At 44.6% G+C, this 21460-nt stretch overlaps 1 protein-coding gene across 11 annotated transcripts in view; it reads left to right on the forward strand.

The window, feature by feature from the left end:
- The window catches only part of TLE4 (TLE family member 4, transcriptional corepressor), a 139559-nt gene that overhangs the window by 110195 nt on the left and 7904 nt on the right, over nt 1–21460 (forward strand). For all 11 annotated transcript variants that reach the window (XM_039257632.1, XM_039257633.1, XM_039257638.1 and 8 more), the window contains 7 exons: nt 6040–6159; nt 7818–7871; nt 8807–8959; nt 10213–10345; nt 10620–10813; nt 11318–11394; nt 20961–21210. In XM_039257632.1, coding sequence (XP_039113563.1) covers nt 6040–6159; nt 7818–7871; nt 8807–8959; nt 10213–10345; nt 10620–10813; nt 11318–11394; nt 20961–21210 — 981 coding nt within the window. The remainder of the gene's footprint in view (nt 1–6039; nt 6160–7817; nt 7872–8806; nt 8960–10212; nt 10346–10619; nt 10814–11317; nt 11395–20960; nt 21211–21460) is intronic.

The following is a 21460-nucleotide window of genomic DNA, read 5'->3' on the forward strand; positions in this document are numbered from 1 at the left end:
AAGCTAATTTACATAAATTTGCATGTGTTATGAGTCAGTATGTAAGATGTGTATATTTTAGTCAAATAATTTTATTTTTTAAATTTTTTCCCAATTGAGGTTTGTTTTCTCCATCTCTTCTGGTTATTTTTCTGTTAGGTGGGATAATAAATGTTACAGTGTTTTATCCATTTTAAAGAGCTGTGTGAATGGAAATATAAACATTTTGTGTAATGCTGTACAGTAAAACCTCAGTCAGAAATGCAGCGGGGTATGGTACTGTGTTTGTCTGGAAAATACAGGTTATTCAGGATACTACTCTTACTTCTGATCTTGTTGAAAGTATTTCATAACTCTGAAATGCTCCGAGAACTAGTGAACATGTTGACGGCAGGGTGCCTCATGATTGAAGGGCTCCTCCTGAAGGCCCTTCTACTTAGGACGCGGAGTGGGCAGGGGCCCTGCTGACTGTGAGCAGCCCCTTGGCCTCCCTAAGCTCAAGAAAGTCAACAATACTCATTTCTGTGTTAGTCATCTGGGGTTTTGTTTTGTTGTTGTTGTTGGGTTTGGTTTTTTTTTTTTTTTTTTTTTTCCCAGAGGAAATGATGTTTGAGGACTTTAGTTATGGCATCAGTGAAGGGTCAGCAGGCCCCTTGAGCCTGCCTTCTCTGTCCTCCCCTGCCCCACTACTGTTAACAGTCTCCCTCCGACTTGTCCCTGACCCAAACTAATTCCCCGCACTGAATGAACTACAGTTAGACTAACAATATAATCAATGGTCTAAACTGGGCTGCTTTTGAGAGTACAGCAGGCCCGGACAACAGTTGTAAGGTAGGGGCAAAACCCTGGCCAGATTCTCATGGTACCCTCTTGTCCCATCGTTATCCCCTTTATCTGATGGTTCTACCCTTTGGTACCAAGTAGATGGGGGTGTTTGAAGGCTGTAGCTAATGAACAAACAAACCATAACAAATGAGTTTGAGAGTTTTGATCATGGTTGCTCAACCATTCCTTCTGGTTGGCATCTTGTAGGCGGGCAGGGACATATGAACACTGCACTTACGTGAGTGACAAGCAGCATTCGCTTGGTGTGCATTTGAAATCAAATTAGAAAGTCCAATGTGACGGTGGTATTTCTAGTCCTGCCTGTGGTATTGAACCAAAACCTTACTTTGTTGGAAGGAGATGTGTTTTGGTTGATAGCAGTCTTTTGAAAGCCTATCATTACGGGCCATCTGTACATCTGTGCCGAGGGCTAGTGCTACACAGATGCCCAGAATAGTCCTTATGTGAGGCTTAGAAGAGAAGGTCTACACTAGCTCTGTAGTAAATAGCATGCAGTTCTCAGTCACCATGCCAAGTTGCTATTGCTGAGAGACTCTTATCTGTCCTGGGCCGTGCCTTGTACTTCTTCCTGTAGGTGCTTTCTCCTAGTCCTCCACACAGCCCTGTGAGGGAATGGGCGGGGTGTTCTTTGTCCCAGACCACAGAGAGACTGAAACTGAGCAACATCCCCAGGGCTACACAGCTATTAAGATCCAGACAGGCAATCTGACTCCAGACAGATGCTATTGCCTGCTAGTAAAAGCTGTGCTACCTGTTATTAAAATTAGCTATTTGTAACAACACTACCTCTTATTTTTGGTGTATGTGTGGGGGATTGGTGTACTGTATAGAACTCTTTGTCCTACGTGGCCATCTTTGTTCTTGAAGTGGCAGAGGAGTAAAGGTAAAGGGAGGGGCCGTCCATTTCAATTGCTAGAGGTGTCTGTTTTCCATCTGACTTGGTCAGTAATAACCTTAGTAAAGCCTTGGTTGGGTTTCAAACCAGGATCTATAATCTTTCTCATTTGGAGGTCAAATATGATTTGTAATGTTAGGAGTAACTCTTTTAAAGCTTATCTTTTGCTTCCAAAGTAATTGGGATTACCATTATCATAAGACTTACAGATTTTTATTATTTTTGCCCCTGAATTTTTGTTTGCCTCCCTCCTTTTCTTTCTTCCGTTAAACCTCTACTTTGTTCTTTTTCATATCCCAATATATAAGGGTTTTGTTTTTGAAAATACAGGGCTTTTTAGTAAACATTCATATTTAAGGTGTTTTGCCTTCTCTGGATTGGCCACTGCTTCTGCTTGTTATGATACTCCTTTCTTAATGAATTTGCTGATATATTCACATGATCAAACAGTAATGAGAAAATGTTTCTGAGTTTGTCGATTTATACAGAGTCACGATGCAGCTCCAATAAGTTTCCTGTGTAGCAAGCTAGGGGGAAATCTAATGTAGGGAAGCTTTTAAAATAGTGATAGAGAAATAGAAGTATTTTCTAGCGAGAGCATGACTTTGTCTTTACAAGTATTTATTTAATTCCTCCTGTTCACGTCCTCAGCAAAGATCCAAGTGGCCTTCCAATGGCAGAATGGTGGACTTGTAAGATTCATGATGAGAGTCTGTGCCAAGTCCAATTTGATTCCAGAGCAATTATGTTATTAGAACATTGCTGATTGCCCCAGTGCCCGTTGTGTAGCTTAACCTTTAAATGCTAGTGATAATTAACTACTTTATCATTCTACCAGGAGACTCCAACATATAACTCTGTTCTGCAGTAAAATTCACAAATAAAATACTGCCCACAGAGCCAGGAACCGGCCAGTTAAGAAAAGCTGTTTGTACATGTATGTGAATAAGTAAGCATAAAGCATGAAGAAAAATGAACATTACCATTTAATATTGATTTTTGAGAAAGTATTCCATCATTTTTTATAAATCAGTTTTTCCTTTGGGACCAAGTGGAAATGACTTTATCAGTAGAGTCTCTCAGAATCAAAAGGCTCAGATTGTTGTCAGTCATGCACACAGAGAGTTTTTGCTCCTCTTTCTAAAATGGCACTGAGTCAGGTGAAGGCATGGGGAGCAGGTAGAGGAGCAAAGGTGGAGACCCAGAATTGCCCTGCTGAGGATGCCAAGGGGTGCCACTGCTCAGGCCTGGTTTCTTGTGGAACTGTTCAGCCTTGTGACCTTCTGAAAGGGAATATATCACCTGAATTTTAGGTTAAGATTGAGGAGCTCAAAAGTGATGTTTGCTCACTTAAGTTCAAAAACATTTCTGGGCAGGTCGCTGCTGCTTGCTGTGCCGGGGCCCCCCACCCCCAAGTAACTCACAGACTGGCGGGAAGTAGCCTTGTCAACAAATCCCCACATATTGATTGCGAGTTCTCTACTCACTGGGTAAACCAAGTGTTAAGGGAACAAAGAGGAATTGAGTGGTTAATTCTGCCTGACAGTGTCTGAGCGAGCTTTAAAAGGTGACATTAGAGCTGGTCCTTAAGATTGAGGATTTCAGCAGAAAGACACTGAGGGAAAATGGGCATTCTCATAAGCCAGCAAAAAAGGCTACAGATACCACGAACATGCACAGAGCACTGGGCAGCCACACGCTCATCGCGCTGAACTCTTAAGGCCAGGGCTCCAGTTTAGGGCATGGACTGAAGGACTTTGGAAACAGCCACTTTCAGATATGTGATTTTTTTCCCCCTAATGATAGTGGGAAACCAGTTGTTGTTTTTGAGGAATATTGAGCGGTGGTCGAATCTCTCTTTGGGGAAATATGGACCCCAGAAATGTGGAGGACAGACTGGAGAGGGGGAAACGAGATAATAGAGGTCTGACATTAAATATAGTAGGAAGTAGCTCACAGATGATGTTTGCAGGCATGATTTCAGTGGAGTGATGGTCATAAAAACCTACTCACGGTGTGAAAATAAACTAGAAGCATTGAACCAAGTCTTAGGAATGAGGATTGGAACTGATAGAAATACATGAAAATGAAACAGTTCAGTTTTAAAAATGATTTGGCTTCTAATGTTTTTCTTCAGTCTTGCACCTAACTGAGTAACGCCTGCCATCTTTTATGCTGTTAAGCTTCAGGGTGAATGAGTAGGCATAGTTACAGGGTTTGATGCCTACAATTATTGCGTTCATTGAAAACTCTGAGAGAGAATGCTACAGGAAGGAAGGGTTTAGAGATACCCCACCCTGTCGTTGGGAACTCACTCACTGTCCTTCTCATCTTCCTCTGCCACCAATTGCCTACCCCCTCCTTCCTGCCTTTGGGGCTGGTGGTAGAGTTGCCATCACCACAGCTGGCCACTAGGGGGTGGTGTCTTGGTAGAGATACTCACAGGGGGGGCGGGCGGGGGGGGGGCGGGCAATGGTGGCACAAAGCTTTGAAAGTTAAGCCACAAAAGAAAATGTGGCATTAAGGTTCAGTGGAAGTGAAATGGAATACAGAGCCAAAAGTTCTGGATATCACACTGCCTCCTCCATAGTTAATTTAAAAGCCCTTATAAATGTGTATCTTTTTTTTTTTTAAGTTTATTTATTTATTTTGGGAGAGTGCATGAACTGGAGGGAGGCAAAGAGAGAATCCCAAGCAGGCTCCACACTGCTGACAAGTGCCCCAACATTGTGTATCTTTATAAATGTTATTAACCATCAGACTAAGATAAAGGGGAAAAAAATTACAAGGGCTAAGTTTTACATGACAAGAACAAAGTTATCAATGAGGAAAGGCTTTATGGAACAGTTTCCTGAGTTGATTTAGATACAAGGCAGAGAGATTCTGGTGGAGATTCTTTGCTCTTCCTAAACCTTGTTTACTTAACTCCCAAGCGTTCTTTCCACTGCCCAGCCTGGGTCAGTCTAGCACACAGAGCCCTCCTCTGGTGCCCTGCGGAAGGACTTAGTTTCTCAGGCCTTTACGACCTACCTTCCACAGGTCAGCCCCGAGAACTCCTATTTGGTCCGTCTAGAACTGAGTCACTAGCCAGTTTGTAAGGTTGCTTCCAGATTCCATTGACTCCTTCTTCATTTCTTCATATATGGTTTTAGGCTAAAATGTGCCTTTCCGCAGCCACCTGGCCTCAGTGGCAGACAGATTCATTCTCTGTGCTTTCAGTGCTTATTTTCGGCCGGTGGGCCTCCTCCACTCGGGAGCTCTTTGGAAGAGCAGAAATGACAGACATCGTCTGACCCCATATGAGTCACTCCTGACTGTGATCCCAAGAGGGAGGGACTGTCTTTCTCTGTTACCTCCCCCTAATAGGAGTTCTGAGGTTTCCAGAGATACAAAGGAGCAAGCTTATGAAAACTGTAGGAGTCAGAAAGGAATAAAGTGAATTTTTGCAGATGTTATGTTTCTGTTCTTACTACTCTGAATCTTCCATGCCTTCAAGACAAGTGACTAAGCAAAATTCTGTAAATATGACCTTTGTGTTACATGATCACCATTTTTGGTTGCTTAAATTCCCAAAGAGACTTTTCTTCCTTGTTCTTTGAAGATTTACTAATTTTTCGCAGAGTTGAACTCTAATGTATTCAGTCTTTCTGTAATGGCTTAAGATACTTGCTTCTCATCAGCCAGCAAACTTGGTGGTGGGTATGGGCGGGGCCTTGCCTTTTTCTTCTTTCCTTTTCTCCTCCTCCTCCTCTTCCTTCTCCTTCTTTGATGTTTTATTTATTTATTTTTGAGAAAGAGAGAGAGTGCAAGTAGGGGAGGGACACAGAGAGAAGGAGACAGAGAATCCCAAGCAGGCTCCTGGCTGTCAGCACAGAGCCCAGTGTGGGGCTTGAGCTCAGGAACTGTGAGATCATGACCTGAGCTGAAATCAAGAGTCGGATGCTTAACCAACTGAGCCGCCCAGGCGCTCCATCCTTTTTTTTTTTTTTTTTCTTCTATCCGCTTCCTTTCTCACCTCTCTTAAAGATGCTTCTGGATTTGCTATTTCTTGCCTCCTTTTTTATTCCTTGGCTCCTTCCGCTCACTTCCTCTTTTCAGTTCATTCCTTTTATCCCTCATTCCCCTTTCCATTTCTCCTTGGTTTTCTCTCTACACCTCAGTTGCCCTCTCCCTTTCATCTCCTGCCTTCTCTTCTGTCTCCTCCTAACAGTTTGACAAGTGGGCACTAATGAAGAAGGACGTTAAGTCTCAGGTGACTGAAGAACTCACTGTTAAAGGGATGGTCATTTCTCAACCCTGCTTTCTTTTCTAAATTCCAGAGTTCTTCAGTATCCCCGTCAGCCAGTTTCCGAGGTGCCGAGAAGCACAGAAACTCCACTGACTACTCCTCCGATAGCAAAAAGCAGAAAACTGAAGAAAAGGAAATTGCAGCTCGTTACGTAGGTTCTTTCGCCTTTGCTCTGGGGGAGGCCCGTTTACTACTGTTTTTTTTTTTCAGCAGCCGTTTTACCCTTTGACTGTTGTCAACCAGAATTAGAACACAGGAGGAAAAACTATCTACTTGGAGAAAAAACTAGTGATTGCATTTATAGGTGGGTCTCAGTCGGCTAGCTGAAGTCCTCTGTGCGTGCAGGTTAGTGCGCATGTGTCGTGAGTGAACAGGGAACTTTATCTGACAGCCAGGAGAAGGCGTCTTAGGCATTCCATGATATCCATTTTATAGATGTATTTACTTCCCTTGGTGTATTTCAGGGTGCTGGATTTTCTGTGGTCAACTAGAAATGTTCAGGAAAAATGTAAAATCATGGAAAACCTGTTAAAATGCCTAAAATGGATTTGTGCTGAGGAATAAAGTAGGTTTTGTTGACTATAACTGGCAGAGGCACCCAGATGTGTCACTAGCATGGGTGAAGCTCATTTTCCTTTGATGACTGGCCCTCCAGGGCACATAGTGAGGGGAACAAGCCGGATGGGACTGGGGCCGAGGCAGGCAGCCCTGCTCTGCTCACTGTGGGGCTGCCCTGCCAAGACTGCAGGCCTCAAAAAAAGGCTGAAAGCGTGAATTTTTGTGTGATGGCTACCAATTTTATTTATTTATTTTAATACAATTTGTTGTCAGGTTGGCTAACATACAACATGTACAGTATGCCCTTGGTTTCAGTGGTAGATTCCTGTGATTCATCGCTTACATTCAACACCCAGTGTTCCTCCCAACAAGTGCCCTCCTCCATGCCCATCACCCATTTTCCCCTCTCCCCTGCCTGCCCCCCTCAACAACCGTCAGATTGTTCTCTGTATTTAAGAGTCTCTTGTGGTTTGCCTCCCTCCTTCTCTGTTTGTAACTATTTTTCCCCCTTCCCTTCCCCCATGGTCTTCTGTTCAGTTTCTCAAGTTCACATATGAGTGAAAAATATATATCTTTCTCTGACTTATTTCACTTAGCATAATACCCTCCAGTTGCATCCAAGTATGGAGGTTCCTCAAAAAACTTAAAAATAGTCCTACCCTACAACCAAGCAATAGCACTGCTAGGAATTTATCCAGAGGATATAGGAGTGCTGATGCATAGGGGCACATTGACCCCAATGTTCATAGCAGCGCTTCTAACACTAGCCAAATCATGGAAAGAGCCTAAATGTCCATCCACTGATAAAGAAGGTATGGTTTATACATATGATGGAATACTACTTGACAATGAGAAAGAATGAAATCCCAATTTTAAAAGGGTAGCTACTTACCCACAAAAACACTGAGAAAACAAACCACACCCAACTAGAGGCTGGATTTAGCCAGTCATGCTAACTTCTGTTCTGGAATAACAGGCAGGCCATAAGCTTCAGGGTTTTTTGTTTTTTTGGGGTTTTTTTGTTTGTTTGTTTTGTTTTTTAAAACTGTGAAGCGGGAATCATCGTATTATCTCGCTTATAACATCACCATGGGGATTAAAGAACATAGTAGGTTGTTACGTGTTTAGCACTGTTTGGCACAGTTCATTTTTATAAGATGTGAGGAATTACTCTGGACTTCTCTCGGGTAAATCTGCCCTTCGTGCATGTGCGCTGGAGAAGGAGATGACGCTTGTCCATTGTCAATGCAGGACAGTGACGCTGAGAAGAGTGACGACAACTTGGTGGTGGACGTTTCCAATGAGGTACGTAAACATCCTGCTCTCACCCGCTGTCACAGTGGCTCGTGTCCAGGCAGTTAGTGTGCAAAGAGTGTGCCTCATTTCTAAAGGGACCCACTTTTTGTTTACATGAAAAATGTATGTATTACTGCTTTTATGTCTTCTCTTTTTTAATTGCTACTCTTTTCTATGAAGTACTGGTGCGTTTTGCTGTCACCGTGAACGCACACCAGACCTCTGGGGTCAGCCTGCAGGTCTCACGGACAGGCAACTTGCAGATGTATAGGGTTCTGATTCTTGTTTTCAATGATTACAGTTGGCCCTTGGACAGTGGAGGTGGTGGAGGGGATGTTTTGGGGTGCCAGCCTCCCACGTATTAAAAATCCACACATAACTTTCCTTTTTTTCTTTTTTTAATTTAAGTGTATAGTTAGCACACAGTGTTGTATTAGTTTCATGTGTACCACATAGTGATTCAGCTAGTCTACACCTTATGCTGCCATATATAACTTTAGTTCCCCCAGAACTTCGCCTGGTTTTGACCTGCAGCCTTACTGATAAGATGAGCAGTTGGTTAACGCATATTTTGTGTACTATATGTGTTACATACTGTATTCCTACAATAAAGAAGCTAGAGAAAGAAAATGTTACTAAGAAAGTCATAAGGAAGAAAAGATGCTTTTATAGTACTGTACTGTATTTATCAAAAAAGAAAAATATCTGCACGTAAGTGGCCCCGCACAGGTCTACCCCATATTGTCCAAGGGGTGACTGTACTATAAATACTGTATTTTCTTTGACCTCAATACCACATATTGAGCAACTTGATGAGTCTTATTATTATCTGTCACAGAACATTTTGCACTGCTCCATGCCCTCCGCTAGAAACATCCACAACCAAGTGCTCCGGCGTTGTGAATGTGCCGTGCTGCATTAATGCCCTTGATGTTCCTTTGCAGGACCCATCTTCCCCTCGAGGGAGCCCAGCACATTCCCCGAGAGAGAACGGTCTGGACAAGACGCGCCTGCTCAAGAAAGATGCCCCCATCAGTCCAGCCTCTATCGCATCCTCCAGCAGCACTCCTTCCTCCAAATCCAAAGAGCTTAGCCTTGTAAGCTGGTCTTCGTCCTCTCTCTTAGTGTTGCCTGTTTTGAGATGGTTGGCTTTGATTATTTTGTAAATTTTGTATTTTGTATTTTTCACATTTTCTATAGGACTCTTATTTCAATAGATAGATAGATAGATAGATATAGATATAGATATTCAGTATTCATGGTTAATTGACAAAAGTACTTTTGGAACAGAATGGGTTCACTGACTTAACCAGTGATAGATGTATGTTTTATGAGTCTTTTTGCAAGGAAAAGGGAGAGATGTGGGAAAATTGAGTGAAATGTGTCTTAGCAAAGATGAAGAAATACACTCTGGAGTTACAGAGATGGCTTTGTCACCTATGGTTTACAGTAAATTTTGTTTTGGGCTTAGATGTGATTTTGTTGCTAGCTTTGTTTGAATTACCGAGCTATATACGACTGCAATAATTTTCCCTTCCTATCTAAGAAGTAATCTGTCATTTACAAAAGTCTACCTTGACTCACACCACAAATCACAGATGCAAAAATGAAACTGCTTGCAAATCAGGGTAATCTCCCCATACCCCCTTCTTCTGTGGCTGTGTGGTTAATTGCATTTTTGTGTACTATATCTTCCTTTTTCCTCGCCAGTTATTTCCTTGTAACATAACTTAAAAAAAAAAGAAAAGACAAATTCAGTTTTCATCTACCCTTCTGAGTTCACAGCTAAACGAAAGAAAACTCCTCCATTTGTCCGCAGCTGAGGGGCTGTGTCGGGCACAGGTCTACATTAAGTTCTTTTTTTCTGTTGTTTCCTCTTGGCCTTCTGGCCTTCTCGTATTGGCAACTCCTCTGTGCTGATCTCTGTGACAATTCAGGCTCGGGTCTGTCCTAATGGGACCCGTTAACCAGGAGACCTTGTGACATGACCAGTCCACCAGGAACCCAGCTCAACCAGCTTTAAATCAGAGCAGCCAGCAAGTGGTCGGTCACAGTCAGGCCATCATGATTTGTCAGCCTCTGTCTGACTGAGACCAGTTTGCTAGAAATCATCTACTCTACACTGAATTCGGCTTCAACTTATACACTCCTGAACACTGGTTTTGTGATCTCCGGGAGCTCTTTTTGTTTGTAGGTTTGTTCTTTTTAGGAAAATAAAGGTCCAAGCTGAAGAATCTTTTCCATTTCTTTTTTTTTTTCTTTTCCCTTCTGATTTGTCCTTTTAAATGTTTAACACCAGTCTTAAAACTGTGCTCTAATTGCTGCTGTATTCTCTTCCATCTCTTGTTAGAATGAAAAATCTACCACTCCTGTTTCAAAATCCAATACTCCTACTCCACGAACTGATGCACCCACCCCAGGCAGCAACTCCACTCCTGGATTGAGGCCTGTACCCGGAAAACCACCAGGAGTTGACCCCCTGGGTCAGTAAGAAGAAAGATTTTCTGTATATTTATGCTTTTTGTTTTTAAAGAAGTTAAAGCAGTGTAAAGAGTGCAATACCTTAAGAGTACTAATGACTAGCATTGTAAGGCTGTTAGAATTATTTGATCTAAACCTTGATGCTTTTTGGGTTTTGAGACTACCACAGTAAGCTCATCTGAACCCTGGCTTCTTAAACATATATGTTAGCATCTTCCTAACTTAGTTTCCTGTGTTCTTGGTTTTTCTCTTCCCTCCTTCCCGTTTGGTCTGTAGCCTCCAGCCTGAGGACCCCGATGGCAGTCCCTTGTCCATACCCAACCCCGTTTGGGATCGTGCCCCATGCCGGGATGAACGGGGAGCTGACCAGCCCGGGCGCCGCCTACGCTGGGCTACACAACATTTCTCCGCAGATGAGCGCAGCCGCCGCCGCCGCTGCCGCCGCCGCCGCCTACGGGAGATCACCAGTGGTATGCGTGTGGTCCTTACAGAATCAGGCTCGTCCACAGCCCACGGGACTGCCAGGCAGATTTGTGAACACAGCCTATATAAGTGGAGGTATTTGTAGGGGAACCTGTCATATTTGTAAATTAAACTCCATGCAGTTCTGTCGTGAGAACCATTTTCTTTTCTAAGGTGAGAAACTGTCCTTGTTATTTTATGTTTGCTTTTCATTTTAAGCCCATTAGAGCAGAGCAAATAATAATGAGTGCAATGAACCCTTTGTTTCCATCCTAAGCTTCAACACTTATACATATCATTTTTTTTTTCATGTATGGTTCACCCCCCCTGGTATCTTACCACTAAAATCATAAACATCCTATCTTTCCCCCCAGTAGATGGTTCTGTAAATATATTTCTAAAACCCTATTTTAAAGGCTGTGTTCTCCCAGGATTTAGAGAGGTAGCAAGTTGGCCAAGATGAGTTCATGTAACTGTGCTTGTTTTTGTTGTCTTGCTTGGGGAAATCGTAGGTTGGATTTGACCCACACCATCACATGCGCGTGCCAGCAATACCTCCAAACCTGACAGGCATTCCTGGAGGAAAACCGTGAGTACCCCTATGCCCTTTGCCAGCCGGGCCCCGGGACACGGCCGGCCCTTCAGACCGAGCGCTGCTAGGCGGTGTGGGGGAGTTCCCGAGGCTCATGCTGTTGCCTCGCGAAGAATTTTCCATTTTCTCTTCGCACAAGGAAAGAAGTAATGAGGTGGGGTTTTGTATTTTCAATTTAAAATCTTGAGCTTCTAATATGGAAATGCAAATTACTGAGGCATCTCCTGCAGTCAGGTCTTCTCTACGTCTGTTACTGAATTCTTTTGTTGCCTTGGGAGGAAAAAAAAAAAACCGTCTTCTGTGCAAACCTGGATGCTCACAATTTGAGTGTGTTGGGTAAAGACGTGCCAAACTTCAAAGGCTGTGAAAAGAAAGAAGTGTGGTCTTATGCTCAATTGTGCTTGTGGAAAAGGTGAATTGCTCATTTGGCTTCTTGTCCCGTGAGCGAGTATTTGGAGCATCTGTATTCACAGCCTCCTTGAATTATGAAGGCAAAACGCACACATCAGTTTTTCCAACCTCTTGCACATTCCAGTCTCTCACCTTATCTCGTTCTGCATCCTTCATTTCAGTCCAGTGTGCCTTTTTATTACTACCTGTGCACGGTTCTCTCTGCTCTCTGGCTTCCTCTTCCCAGATACAAAGACTTTACAATAAAATAATACGGGCTCGTCCCCTAAAATCGCAGGCTGCTTCCTCCGTCCCCTCTTTGGGAAGCCTCCCCGCCGACCCTCCCGCCTTATTAGTCATGTGTGTGCATCTGTTCCCACAGCCCTTCCTGCTGGCCTCCTCTCTGGCCCTACACATGCCGTACACGTTGCTTCCCCCGGCTGGTGCTTTCTCACCTCCCTCTCCTGTCCACACTTGACCCTCAGTAGCAGCCAAGTCCCTTCTCTCAGAGGCCTCCCTGGTGGCTTGCCGGCTTTGGGGCGTTTGCTCTTACTGGAAGGCCTACAGTACCTTTTCTGGGGCTTATGGTCTCAACTTCAAGTGTCTGCTAAAATGTCACTTATTAGAGCACTCTGCCCTGACAGCCCTATCTAAAATAGCATCCTTCTCTCCTTTACTCTCCCCATCACTGTTCTTTTCAACCGCTTGCCTTTTTTATGCTTGTCTATAGGCATTATCTGCCTCTCCCTGCTTGAATGGAAGTTTTGTGAGAGCAGAACAGAACGCTTTGCTATTCAGTTGTGGAAGTAACTCCAGTGCCTAGAATGGTACCTGGTTCATAGTCAGTGCTCACGAGATACACTTTTTAAATGAGTGAATGAATGTGGGGGAGAGGGGAGTGGGGGAGAGAGAGCGTGCAAGTGAGCCAGCCAGTCTCTTTCTTCTCTGATCTCCCATTGGTTCTTTATTCACTCCTGTGAACTCAGGCACTTAGTTATCACTGTGTTGTTTCCTGTGTGTAGCTTGTGTCTGTACTGATCTATGCTAAACTTCCCTGTTGCATCAGACACAATGCTGGCTCCATAGCCAAGTTGCTCCGTAAATATTTGACTGATTAATAAGGGAGGCAAAGCAAATTAGACTTTGAGTTCCCTGAGAATCGAAGGTATAAATACCCATTACCATAAAATTCTGTGTGCCTGCGTGTTCTGCAAATAGTTGTTGACTGACTTAGAAGTCTTGTTGACTGAGAACTCTGATGGATTTGAAGGTGAAAGTTTGGTCTCTTTCAAGCAGTGACTAAATAACAAGGTCATAGGATTAATCAAATAACTCCAGTACCTATGAGTTCCATGTGATCCCATGGAGATGGAGAGGGTTTTTGTTTTTTTTGTTTGTTTTTTTTTTTTGTTTTTTGTTTTTTTTTTTTATTTTTTATTTTTTCTAAGGTTCTATTTATTTCTGAGAGAGAGAGACAGCATGAGCAGGGGAGGGTCAGAGAGAGAGGGAGATACAGAATCTGAAGCAGGCTCCAGGCTCTGAGCTATCAGCACAGAGCCCGACACGGGACTTGAACCCACGAACCATGAGATCATGACCTGAGTCGAAGTCAGACGCTTAACCGACTGAGCCACCCAGGCTCCCTGATGGAGAGGTTTTTTTTTAGGGAAAAGGTATCATCCCAGGTTCAAGTACTGCATAGTCACCACTTAGCTAACTAGCTATTCCACCAAACTGGAGTTTAACCATGGGAACGAAAGAGCTGGTGCTTCTTGGCCCAGCTGCTGCCCAGGAGTGAGGGGGACAGAGGTGTGGCAGGTGTATAAGAAGAAGAAGAATGACCATCCTGGTGTAGGTTTGGGCCATTGGAACCACTGTCAAGTTAGAGCTAATCTGATTCAGGAGACACTTCCAAGCCTTGAGCTAGGCTCCTTTCCTTGCCATTGTCTTGATTCTTAGCATTATACAACTGTTTGGATCCTTTGGGGAAGATTGATGGGTTTGAGGATGGCTGCGAATTTTTGTTCCTGGGGGTAGTAGAGCCACATCTAATGCAATGGGCAGATGACATTAGGAATCCTAAATACAGCAAGGTGTGGTCGACAGAGTGAGTTCTGGAGTGTGACAGATCAAAATTCGAATTCTTACTCTGCCAGTGGACAATCTTAGGACAGTTTCTTAACTTTGTGAGCTGCAGCTGGCTCATCTATAAACCAGGGACAGCACCTCCCTGACAGGTAGGGCGTAAACATGGAATAAGATAAGATGTTATATATTTAGTACCATGTTTGGTATAGGGCGGCTACTCAGTCAACGGCAGCATTTCCTGGTTAGCTTTGCTCCAGGGCATTATCAGTTTTTCAGTGGCTTATGCAATAGAACATATTGTAGTGGGCAGCGATGGCCCAAGTAGATTAGATTGAGTAAATTAGACTCCATATCCCTGTCAGTTGGTGCATCTTTATACAGGAGGGTGTCAAGACCTGTAAATTCACATTCATGTATGCATATAGAGATAATATATTTTTATTACAGTTTTTTACAGAAAAAAATGATTATAACAATTAGGTGACTCTTCAGATCTTAAGATGCAGAATTCTGAAACTTTATCTTGTGTATGTTTTTTAACAGAAGCAACTATACTTTTGTGTGAGAACATAAAACATAATAAATCACCTAAACGCTTTTCCCTTACCACACACACAAAGTAAACTGCCTTTCTCCAGAAAGACTTAAAACAGTTGTGTATCTCTATCCTAATTATTTTTACAGAATGAGTCGCTTGATGTTATCAAAAGTTATAATTAAATGCATGTTTCAAACTAATGAATAAAGCAGCTCTTCTTTAATAATTCACATTGGGTCCTCTTGTATTCTAGTGAACTCGCAAGAGTTCCACTCAATGTGTAATTGGAATGATAACATAGTTTAATTTCAGCATAAGCCTAAAATGGACTTTTCCCCTCACCTGCTACTTGAATGAGAGACATCTCTAAATAGTAGAAAACTATTCAATCAAAACCGTAGTACTAATTCTATCCTGAGGGATGGCCTGTGAATGTAGCCACGACAGAAGATCTCAGGTTTATGGGCCGTAGGCTGCTCACAACTCACAGATTTTTCCCTGTTGTATTTATTTGGTTTTATAAAAGCAGGATTTTTTCATAGGAACAATGCTTGACACACAGTAAGCCTCCAACAAGTATTTGTTGGTCGGCTAACTTGCTAGTGGGTTTGTGTGCCACTTAGAACCTGATTTTCTTTCCTACTTCATAAAGCGCAGCGGCCAGACCTTTTATTTTGTATTCAAGGCCAAGTCCCGTCTTGTGAGACCATGAAAACTTGAAGTGTTGAGAAGTATGAGAAAGTAAGTGCACCATTACAGAACTGGGCCTTTTAGAGAGGGTCAATGAGATAGGGGTAGGAAGGCCAAGGACCTTCTTTAAATATGCTGCGTTTTCCTAGAAGGATGGTGATTCAGATTAAATAGCATCTTCAGCACGCAAGTTTTAAAAAGAGCCATTTGCAGAGGCCTTGATTGTTTGAAGTATATAGTTCTGTCAGAAAGTCCCAGCAGCTTCTGTTCTCTTTACCATCTTCCTCAGAGAGCCATTCTTAGCTCTTAGTGCTTTCGCCTGCTGCACACACACGTGCATGTGTGTGTGTACGTGTTTTGGAAGAGTGCAGATCACAGTATTCTCTGGTTCCCTGTACCCTCTCCCTCTGGCCCTGTGGTTCTACATGATGGCTGGACATCCAGACGCCATGTGTTTGTTACTCACACTTCTAATTCATCATATCACGGTGCTTCCCCAGACTGGGTCCTCCTCCCAGATTGCCCATCAGGACCACTGGCATTCTGATTCTTGTTTCCTAAGCTCAGAAACGCAGTTATTGGCTCCTCCCTCACATCTCATTCATTATGTCCTACAGAATTTTATATCCGCTGTTACTTTTAGTGTGGCTCCCTTATCCTAGTCTAGTTCAGGTCCCCCACCGCCTGACGTCTAGATTATTGGAGTATTTGTCTCTTGCTCCTCCTACCCAGGTATTCCTTGCTATCAAATTTATTCTGTCAGTTGCCCTAGGGATGCCTGTTCTCTATCCAAAAGCCCTGTGGTGAGGGGTGCCTGGGTCACTCTGTTGGTTAAGTGTACAACTCTTGATTTTGGCTCAGGTCATGATTCCATGGTGGTTGAGATCAAGCCATGTGTTGGGCTCAGAGTGGAGCATGGAGCCTGCTTGGGATTTTCTCTCTCCCTCCCTCTCAAAATAAATAGACTTTAAAAAAACACACAAAACCTCTTTAATGAACTCTGTTGTCAAGTTGTCAAGCTGGCATTCTAGGCCTTCCATTTTACAGCCCTCCTCTTTATGGCATTAGGTGTCAATATGTTGAGTTTCTCTCTATATAGATACATATCAGTATATATACATGTATGTACATCTGGTACATTTGACCAGACTGTACTTGGGCCAGCTCCCCCAACCACTCATCTGTGGAATCGTTATTGAATAAGTGAATCCTTGGATTAAAACCAGTCCAGGAATTTCCATCATTGGACCTCATCTGTTTAGAGCCTTTGCATTCTGTTATTTCTGCCCCCTGGAATTGTCGGTCTGTCTTCCTCCCTCTTAGGTGAGATCCTTCCATTCCACAAAACCTATCTCTACTACCATGTCACTATTGAAAAATAAGCTTTTGTCTTTTCTTTTTGAACCAGCACAGAACTTCATACTTCTTTTCTCATCCTACTTACTAGATTAGAAGCCACTAGTGGGCAAGACCAGTAGCTTCCCTGATTTTGTATTCTTAGCACAATGTCTGTATCTGAGGATGTGGCATGATGCATTTAATGAGATAGAGAAAGAATAGCTTTTCAAGCCTGTGTTTCTCTGATTTTTAGAAAGGTTGGCTTTCATTACACATTTTAGTACAGTTTGCCAGCTACACATCAATCGAAGAGTTTGCTGAAATCTGATAAGTGTGTACTAGAGTTTTATCGCTTCCAGTCTTGAGTGTCTTACATGTGCTAACAGCAAACAGGACCACATTATATCCTTAATGCAAGTAGTCTCTTGAAATTCTTAAAGGGGTTCCAAAACATGGTAGGTGCTCACAGAGTGGTTGTGGTTGAGTTGAAGAATGTCCTATCAAAAAACCTCGAAAGAAATTGTGTGCCTAGTTTCTTAACTTTAATTCTCAAAGCTTTTTAAAAGCCATTCAGTGATACTAGAGAGGAGAGAAGGGATGGCTTTTCAAGTAAATTACCATTAAGAATGTATAACACCATCTAAACTTGGAATAACCTTCCTCCCCCTTCCTTTACGATTTAGTCTTCATGACCTCTTTAATTGCTAAATCAATTAGCCTTTTTCTCCTTCGTCATCCCTCAGAATCTCAGCCTTGCTCTGCAAGTATTGCCGCCTCTCCCTCCTTGCCTGATGGACGCCAGGCTCTCTCCCAAGGGGACCCTTCCACTTGCAGCTCTCTGAGGGGGTGCCCCTCCATTTGTTAAATACCCCAGAATCCTCAGGGTGGGGGTGATAAAGGTGGTGGGGTGATAAAGGCTGTGTCATCGACCCTGCACCTCTGCCTCACAGTCTCTTCTGAACTCCTTTACCTTTCTGGGAAAACTCTGACCCTTTTAGGCTTGTGCCATTGGATTGTACCCACTCTCCCACCTTGTTGGGGAATTTCCCAACTTACTACAGACTTGACACTTGGCTTAGGGTCTTCCTCCACTTGGAACCTGCCATCATCCCGGGTGACTCTGGTGTTCACGGGGCCAACCCTCAGTAACCTGGTCTCATGTCTTGGACCACGTCCCCTCTAGCTGGACCACGTCCCTTGAGTTCAGTTACTTACAGGGTCACAGGGACGATCTCATCCCCGCCCCTCCCTGTGTCACCTCCGGAGTCCCAGTGTCCCATCCAGCACACCCTCCTCTACCTCCACCCAGCCAGAGTGATCTTTTGGGTTGCAAAGCCGTCCCCAGCTGTCCCAGTCTCCCAAACCCTAGCCACTGGCTGCTCCCCTCAGTCACTGCACAGACCTCCTGTCTGGTTTCCCTTTCTCCATTGCGCCCCCTACAGTCTGCTCCTCACCCAGCAGCCAGCGCTGCACTGGAAAACATGAACTGAATCCTGTCACTCCCTGCCCCACAGTCTCTGTGACTTCCCCTTCTCCCCAGAATCACACCCACACTCCTCATCACCACCTGCCAGGCCCTGTGTAATGTCTTCAGCCTGCCCCTCACCACCAAGTGCGCGCGAGCATTCCTGCTCGGCTCTGCTTCAGGCCTGCTTCCTGGCTCGCTCCCCCCTCAATGTGTGCAGGGCCTGTGTCTTTCCTCCATGTCTGTGCTCATACGCTGCCCCACCCCTGGGCAGCTCGTGTGTGTGTGTGTGTGTGTGTGTGTGTGTGTGTGTGTGAGAGAGCATCTGATGGAGTCTGAGGTTCCTTATTTATCTGCTTATATATGAGTCTCTTTCCCCTTCTAGATGTGGGTGTGGAGGATAGGGACTTTGTCTACTCTGTTCACCTCTGATTCCCCAGGACCTGATAGTGCCTGGTTCATCTGAGGCATTTAATTAGTAGTTTCCGAGTGGATAAGAAGCATTCTGTCTCACTCTGGCCTTCATGTCTGTCACACACCTCCTCACACCATCTTCTTTATGCCATTTTCCTCACTCTCAAATTCTCACTCTCACAGTACCGTGCACTTCCACTGTTCATAGCATTGACCGTTTAACATTTTAATATTTATTTATGTGACTATCTCATTAATGAATCTCCCCCCTGCCCACCTGCCGCCCACTCCCCACAGGCTGTGACTTCAGGAGAACTGGGGATATGGCTTTTTTCTTCCTATTACAACCTCAGTCCTGCAATCGTAGCACTTGGCACACTGGGATACCCAAGAAGTACAAGTTGAGGGGCCCCTGGGTGGCTCAGTTGGTTAAGCATCCAGCTCTTAATCTCGGCTCAGGTCGTGATCTTGTGGGTCATGAGTTCAAGCCCGCATTGGGCTCCACGTTGATGGTGCCGAGCCTGCATGGAATTCTGTCTGCTGTTTGTCTCTCTGTCCCTCCCCTGCTCGCTCGCTCGCTCTCTCTCTCTCTCTCTCTCTCTCTCAAGATAAAATAAACCTAAAAAGTCCATGTTGAATGGATGAATCTCTTAGTAAGTTGCCATGTGATTGGCCATCCTCTCCTCCACCACCATGATCATACCTCTGAGTCATCCACATCTCTGACTGGCCTTGCTGGTCAGGGTTCCGTAACCGGTCCCTTAGATCCTGCATGTAGTCTGTTCACTGCGTAACCTGCTACACGATTATTGTTTCTGCTCCCTTAGCTTCAGCTGTCACTTTTAGTCGATAGGCACACACAGGGGCACCGGGGTGGCTCGGTCAGTTAAGCTTCTGACTTTGGCTCAGGTCGTGATCTCACTGCTCGTGGGTTTGAGCCCTGCATCGGGCTCTGTGCTGGCAGCTCAGAGCCGGAGCCTGCTTCAGATTCTGTGCCTCCCTCTCTCTCTCTCTCTGCCCCTGCCCTACTTGCGCTCTGTCTCCCTCAAAAATAAACATTCAAAAAAAATCAACACCTTGTCCTTCTAACCTAACCTCTCTCCAGAACCACATAACTCGACTTCATTCTAACTTGTTCAGGTTCCTGAGTGTGCTTACATTGAAGAAAACCAAGCCGTTTTCCTCCCTGCACCTCTTGGTCACGCTTCCCTCACTTGACTGATGTACCGTGGGCTACCCACCTGGGTTCCAAGCCTTAGCGCCCTCCTCGGTACCTCTCTCTTGGGTCGCACATCCAGTGTGTCTCCCAAGTCCTTTTGATTTGACCAAGGAAATGTCTTTTGTCTCTTGTCTTCCTAGTTTCCTGCCTCCCTCCCCCTCAGCAATCGGACCTCCTACTTTTCTTCTCCAACCCAGTCCTGTGCCTTTCTCTGTTGTTTACAGAGAAAGAAAAAGCCCTCCGCTACCTAGCATCATGCCTTCCACAGCCACACGTTTCCATCATCCTTTCTGAGGACATCCATGTCCTCAGTAATGGGCTGAGTTTTGATGAATGTGGCTAACCTGTAGATTTTTGCATTAAGGAACCAAAGCCTGTCTTGATTCTAAAACTTCCCTGATTGAGCCAAGCTCCAATCTTTTGTGTACCCACAGACGCTTTCCCTTGGTATGTCTTTCATAAACTTTTTCCTATAAACGGAGAGCATTCCAGAGCTTCATGCCAAAGCAGAACGACACAGTTTCCAAAATGGACCATTGCCTGTGGTAGAAGACAAGCCCAGCTCACTGCCCCGACCCCCTGCCTCACAGTAGCCTCACTGATGGGCCCTTCCTGACCTCCGCGCCCTTAGAATAGGGGTCTGCTGAGGGAGATGTTCTACCTTAAGTTGCATTTTAGAACCAAATGCTTTCCTATGTAGAGCTTTTCCTTAAAATGAACTAGAGATGAAGCTGCTGATAGGTGCTCACAGGTAGGGCTCTGCAGTGGTCACCCACGGTGCCTTTCCAGGTTCCAATTTCATTGGGAATTACTTGAATTAGTGATGGTCAAGTCTTTGGTGTGTGTGTGTGTGTGTGTGTGTGTGTGTGTGTGTGTGTGTCACATCTGTCATTTCACGATGTAAGCCTAGACACTCTTACCTCCTTAAAGCTTGATAATTTCGGTTTATTGATCCCCATTAGTAAACCACTTGATCAAATCGAGGGACAGGCAGAATCTTATCACAGGCTTCTGAATCCCCCAGAGCAGAAAGCAGTGCAGGCTTGCTGAACGCCATGAGGGAGTAGGTGTTATACTAGACATTGGCTGTCTTGTTTAATTCTGCATGAAGTGTGGGTAGCATGCTCCCCCTTTTGAAGGTTAGAACTGAGGTTCAGAGAGGCTAAGTAACTACTTAGGTCACACAGCAGCTAATAAGGAGTCAGCCTGAGATTTGATCGTAAATCTAGCTCCATGACTGAAAATTATGTTCTTTCTACTGTACTAGGTATATGTGATCTATTTGCAAATAGATCAAGAATTTGCATGTCAGTGCAAGTAGCACTAAAAATATTTTATTTTTCATCCTGTTAACGCCAATCAGTTAAGGAACATTTTTTACATTCCCCTCTTCCTGTGTCCTCTCCTCCCCGCCACCTTAGAGCATACTCCTTCCACGTCACTGCAGACGGCCAGATGCAGCCCGTCCCTTTCCCACCAGACGCCCTCATCGGACCCGGCATCCCCCGCCACGCGCGCCAGATCAACACCCTGAACCACGGGGAGGTGGTGTGCGCGGTGACCATCAGCAACCCCACAAGACACGTGTACACGGGCGGGAAGGGCTGCGTCAAGGTCTGGGACATCAGCCACCCCGGCAACAAGAGCCCCGTCTCTCAGCTTGACTGTCTGGTGAGTGAACTTCATGCAGAAATAGGATGGGCCAGTGAGACTCGGGTGTACAGGCCACACAGGGAATTGATCCCAGGAGGGTAGTTGTCCCTGCCGCGTGGTGGCATGTCGCGTGGAGACTCAGCATGCCGCCAAAGAAGCACGTCTTCCTTCAGTTCCTCGGGGTGGAAGTTCCCGGGTCTTCGTGGACACGCCCCAGCGCAGCTTTTGTTCACCGGTCTGGCGCATGGGCACAGACAAACCACCCGTC

The sequence above is a fragment of the Hyaena hyaena genome, unplaced genomic scaffold (genome assembly GCF_003009895.1).
Source record: "Hyaena hyaena isolate Hyena2069 unplaced genomic scaffold, ASM300989v1 scaffold_629, whole genome shotgun sequence".
NCBI classification, from domain to species: Eukaryota; Metazoa; Chordata; class Mammalia; order Carnivora; family Hyaenidae; genus Hyaena; species Hyaena hyaena.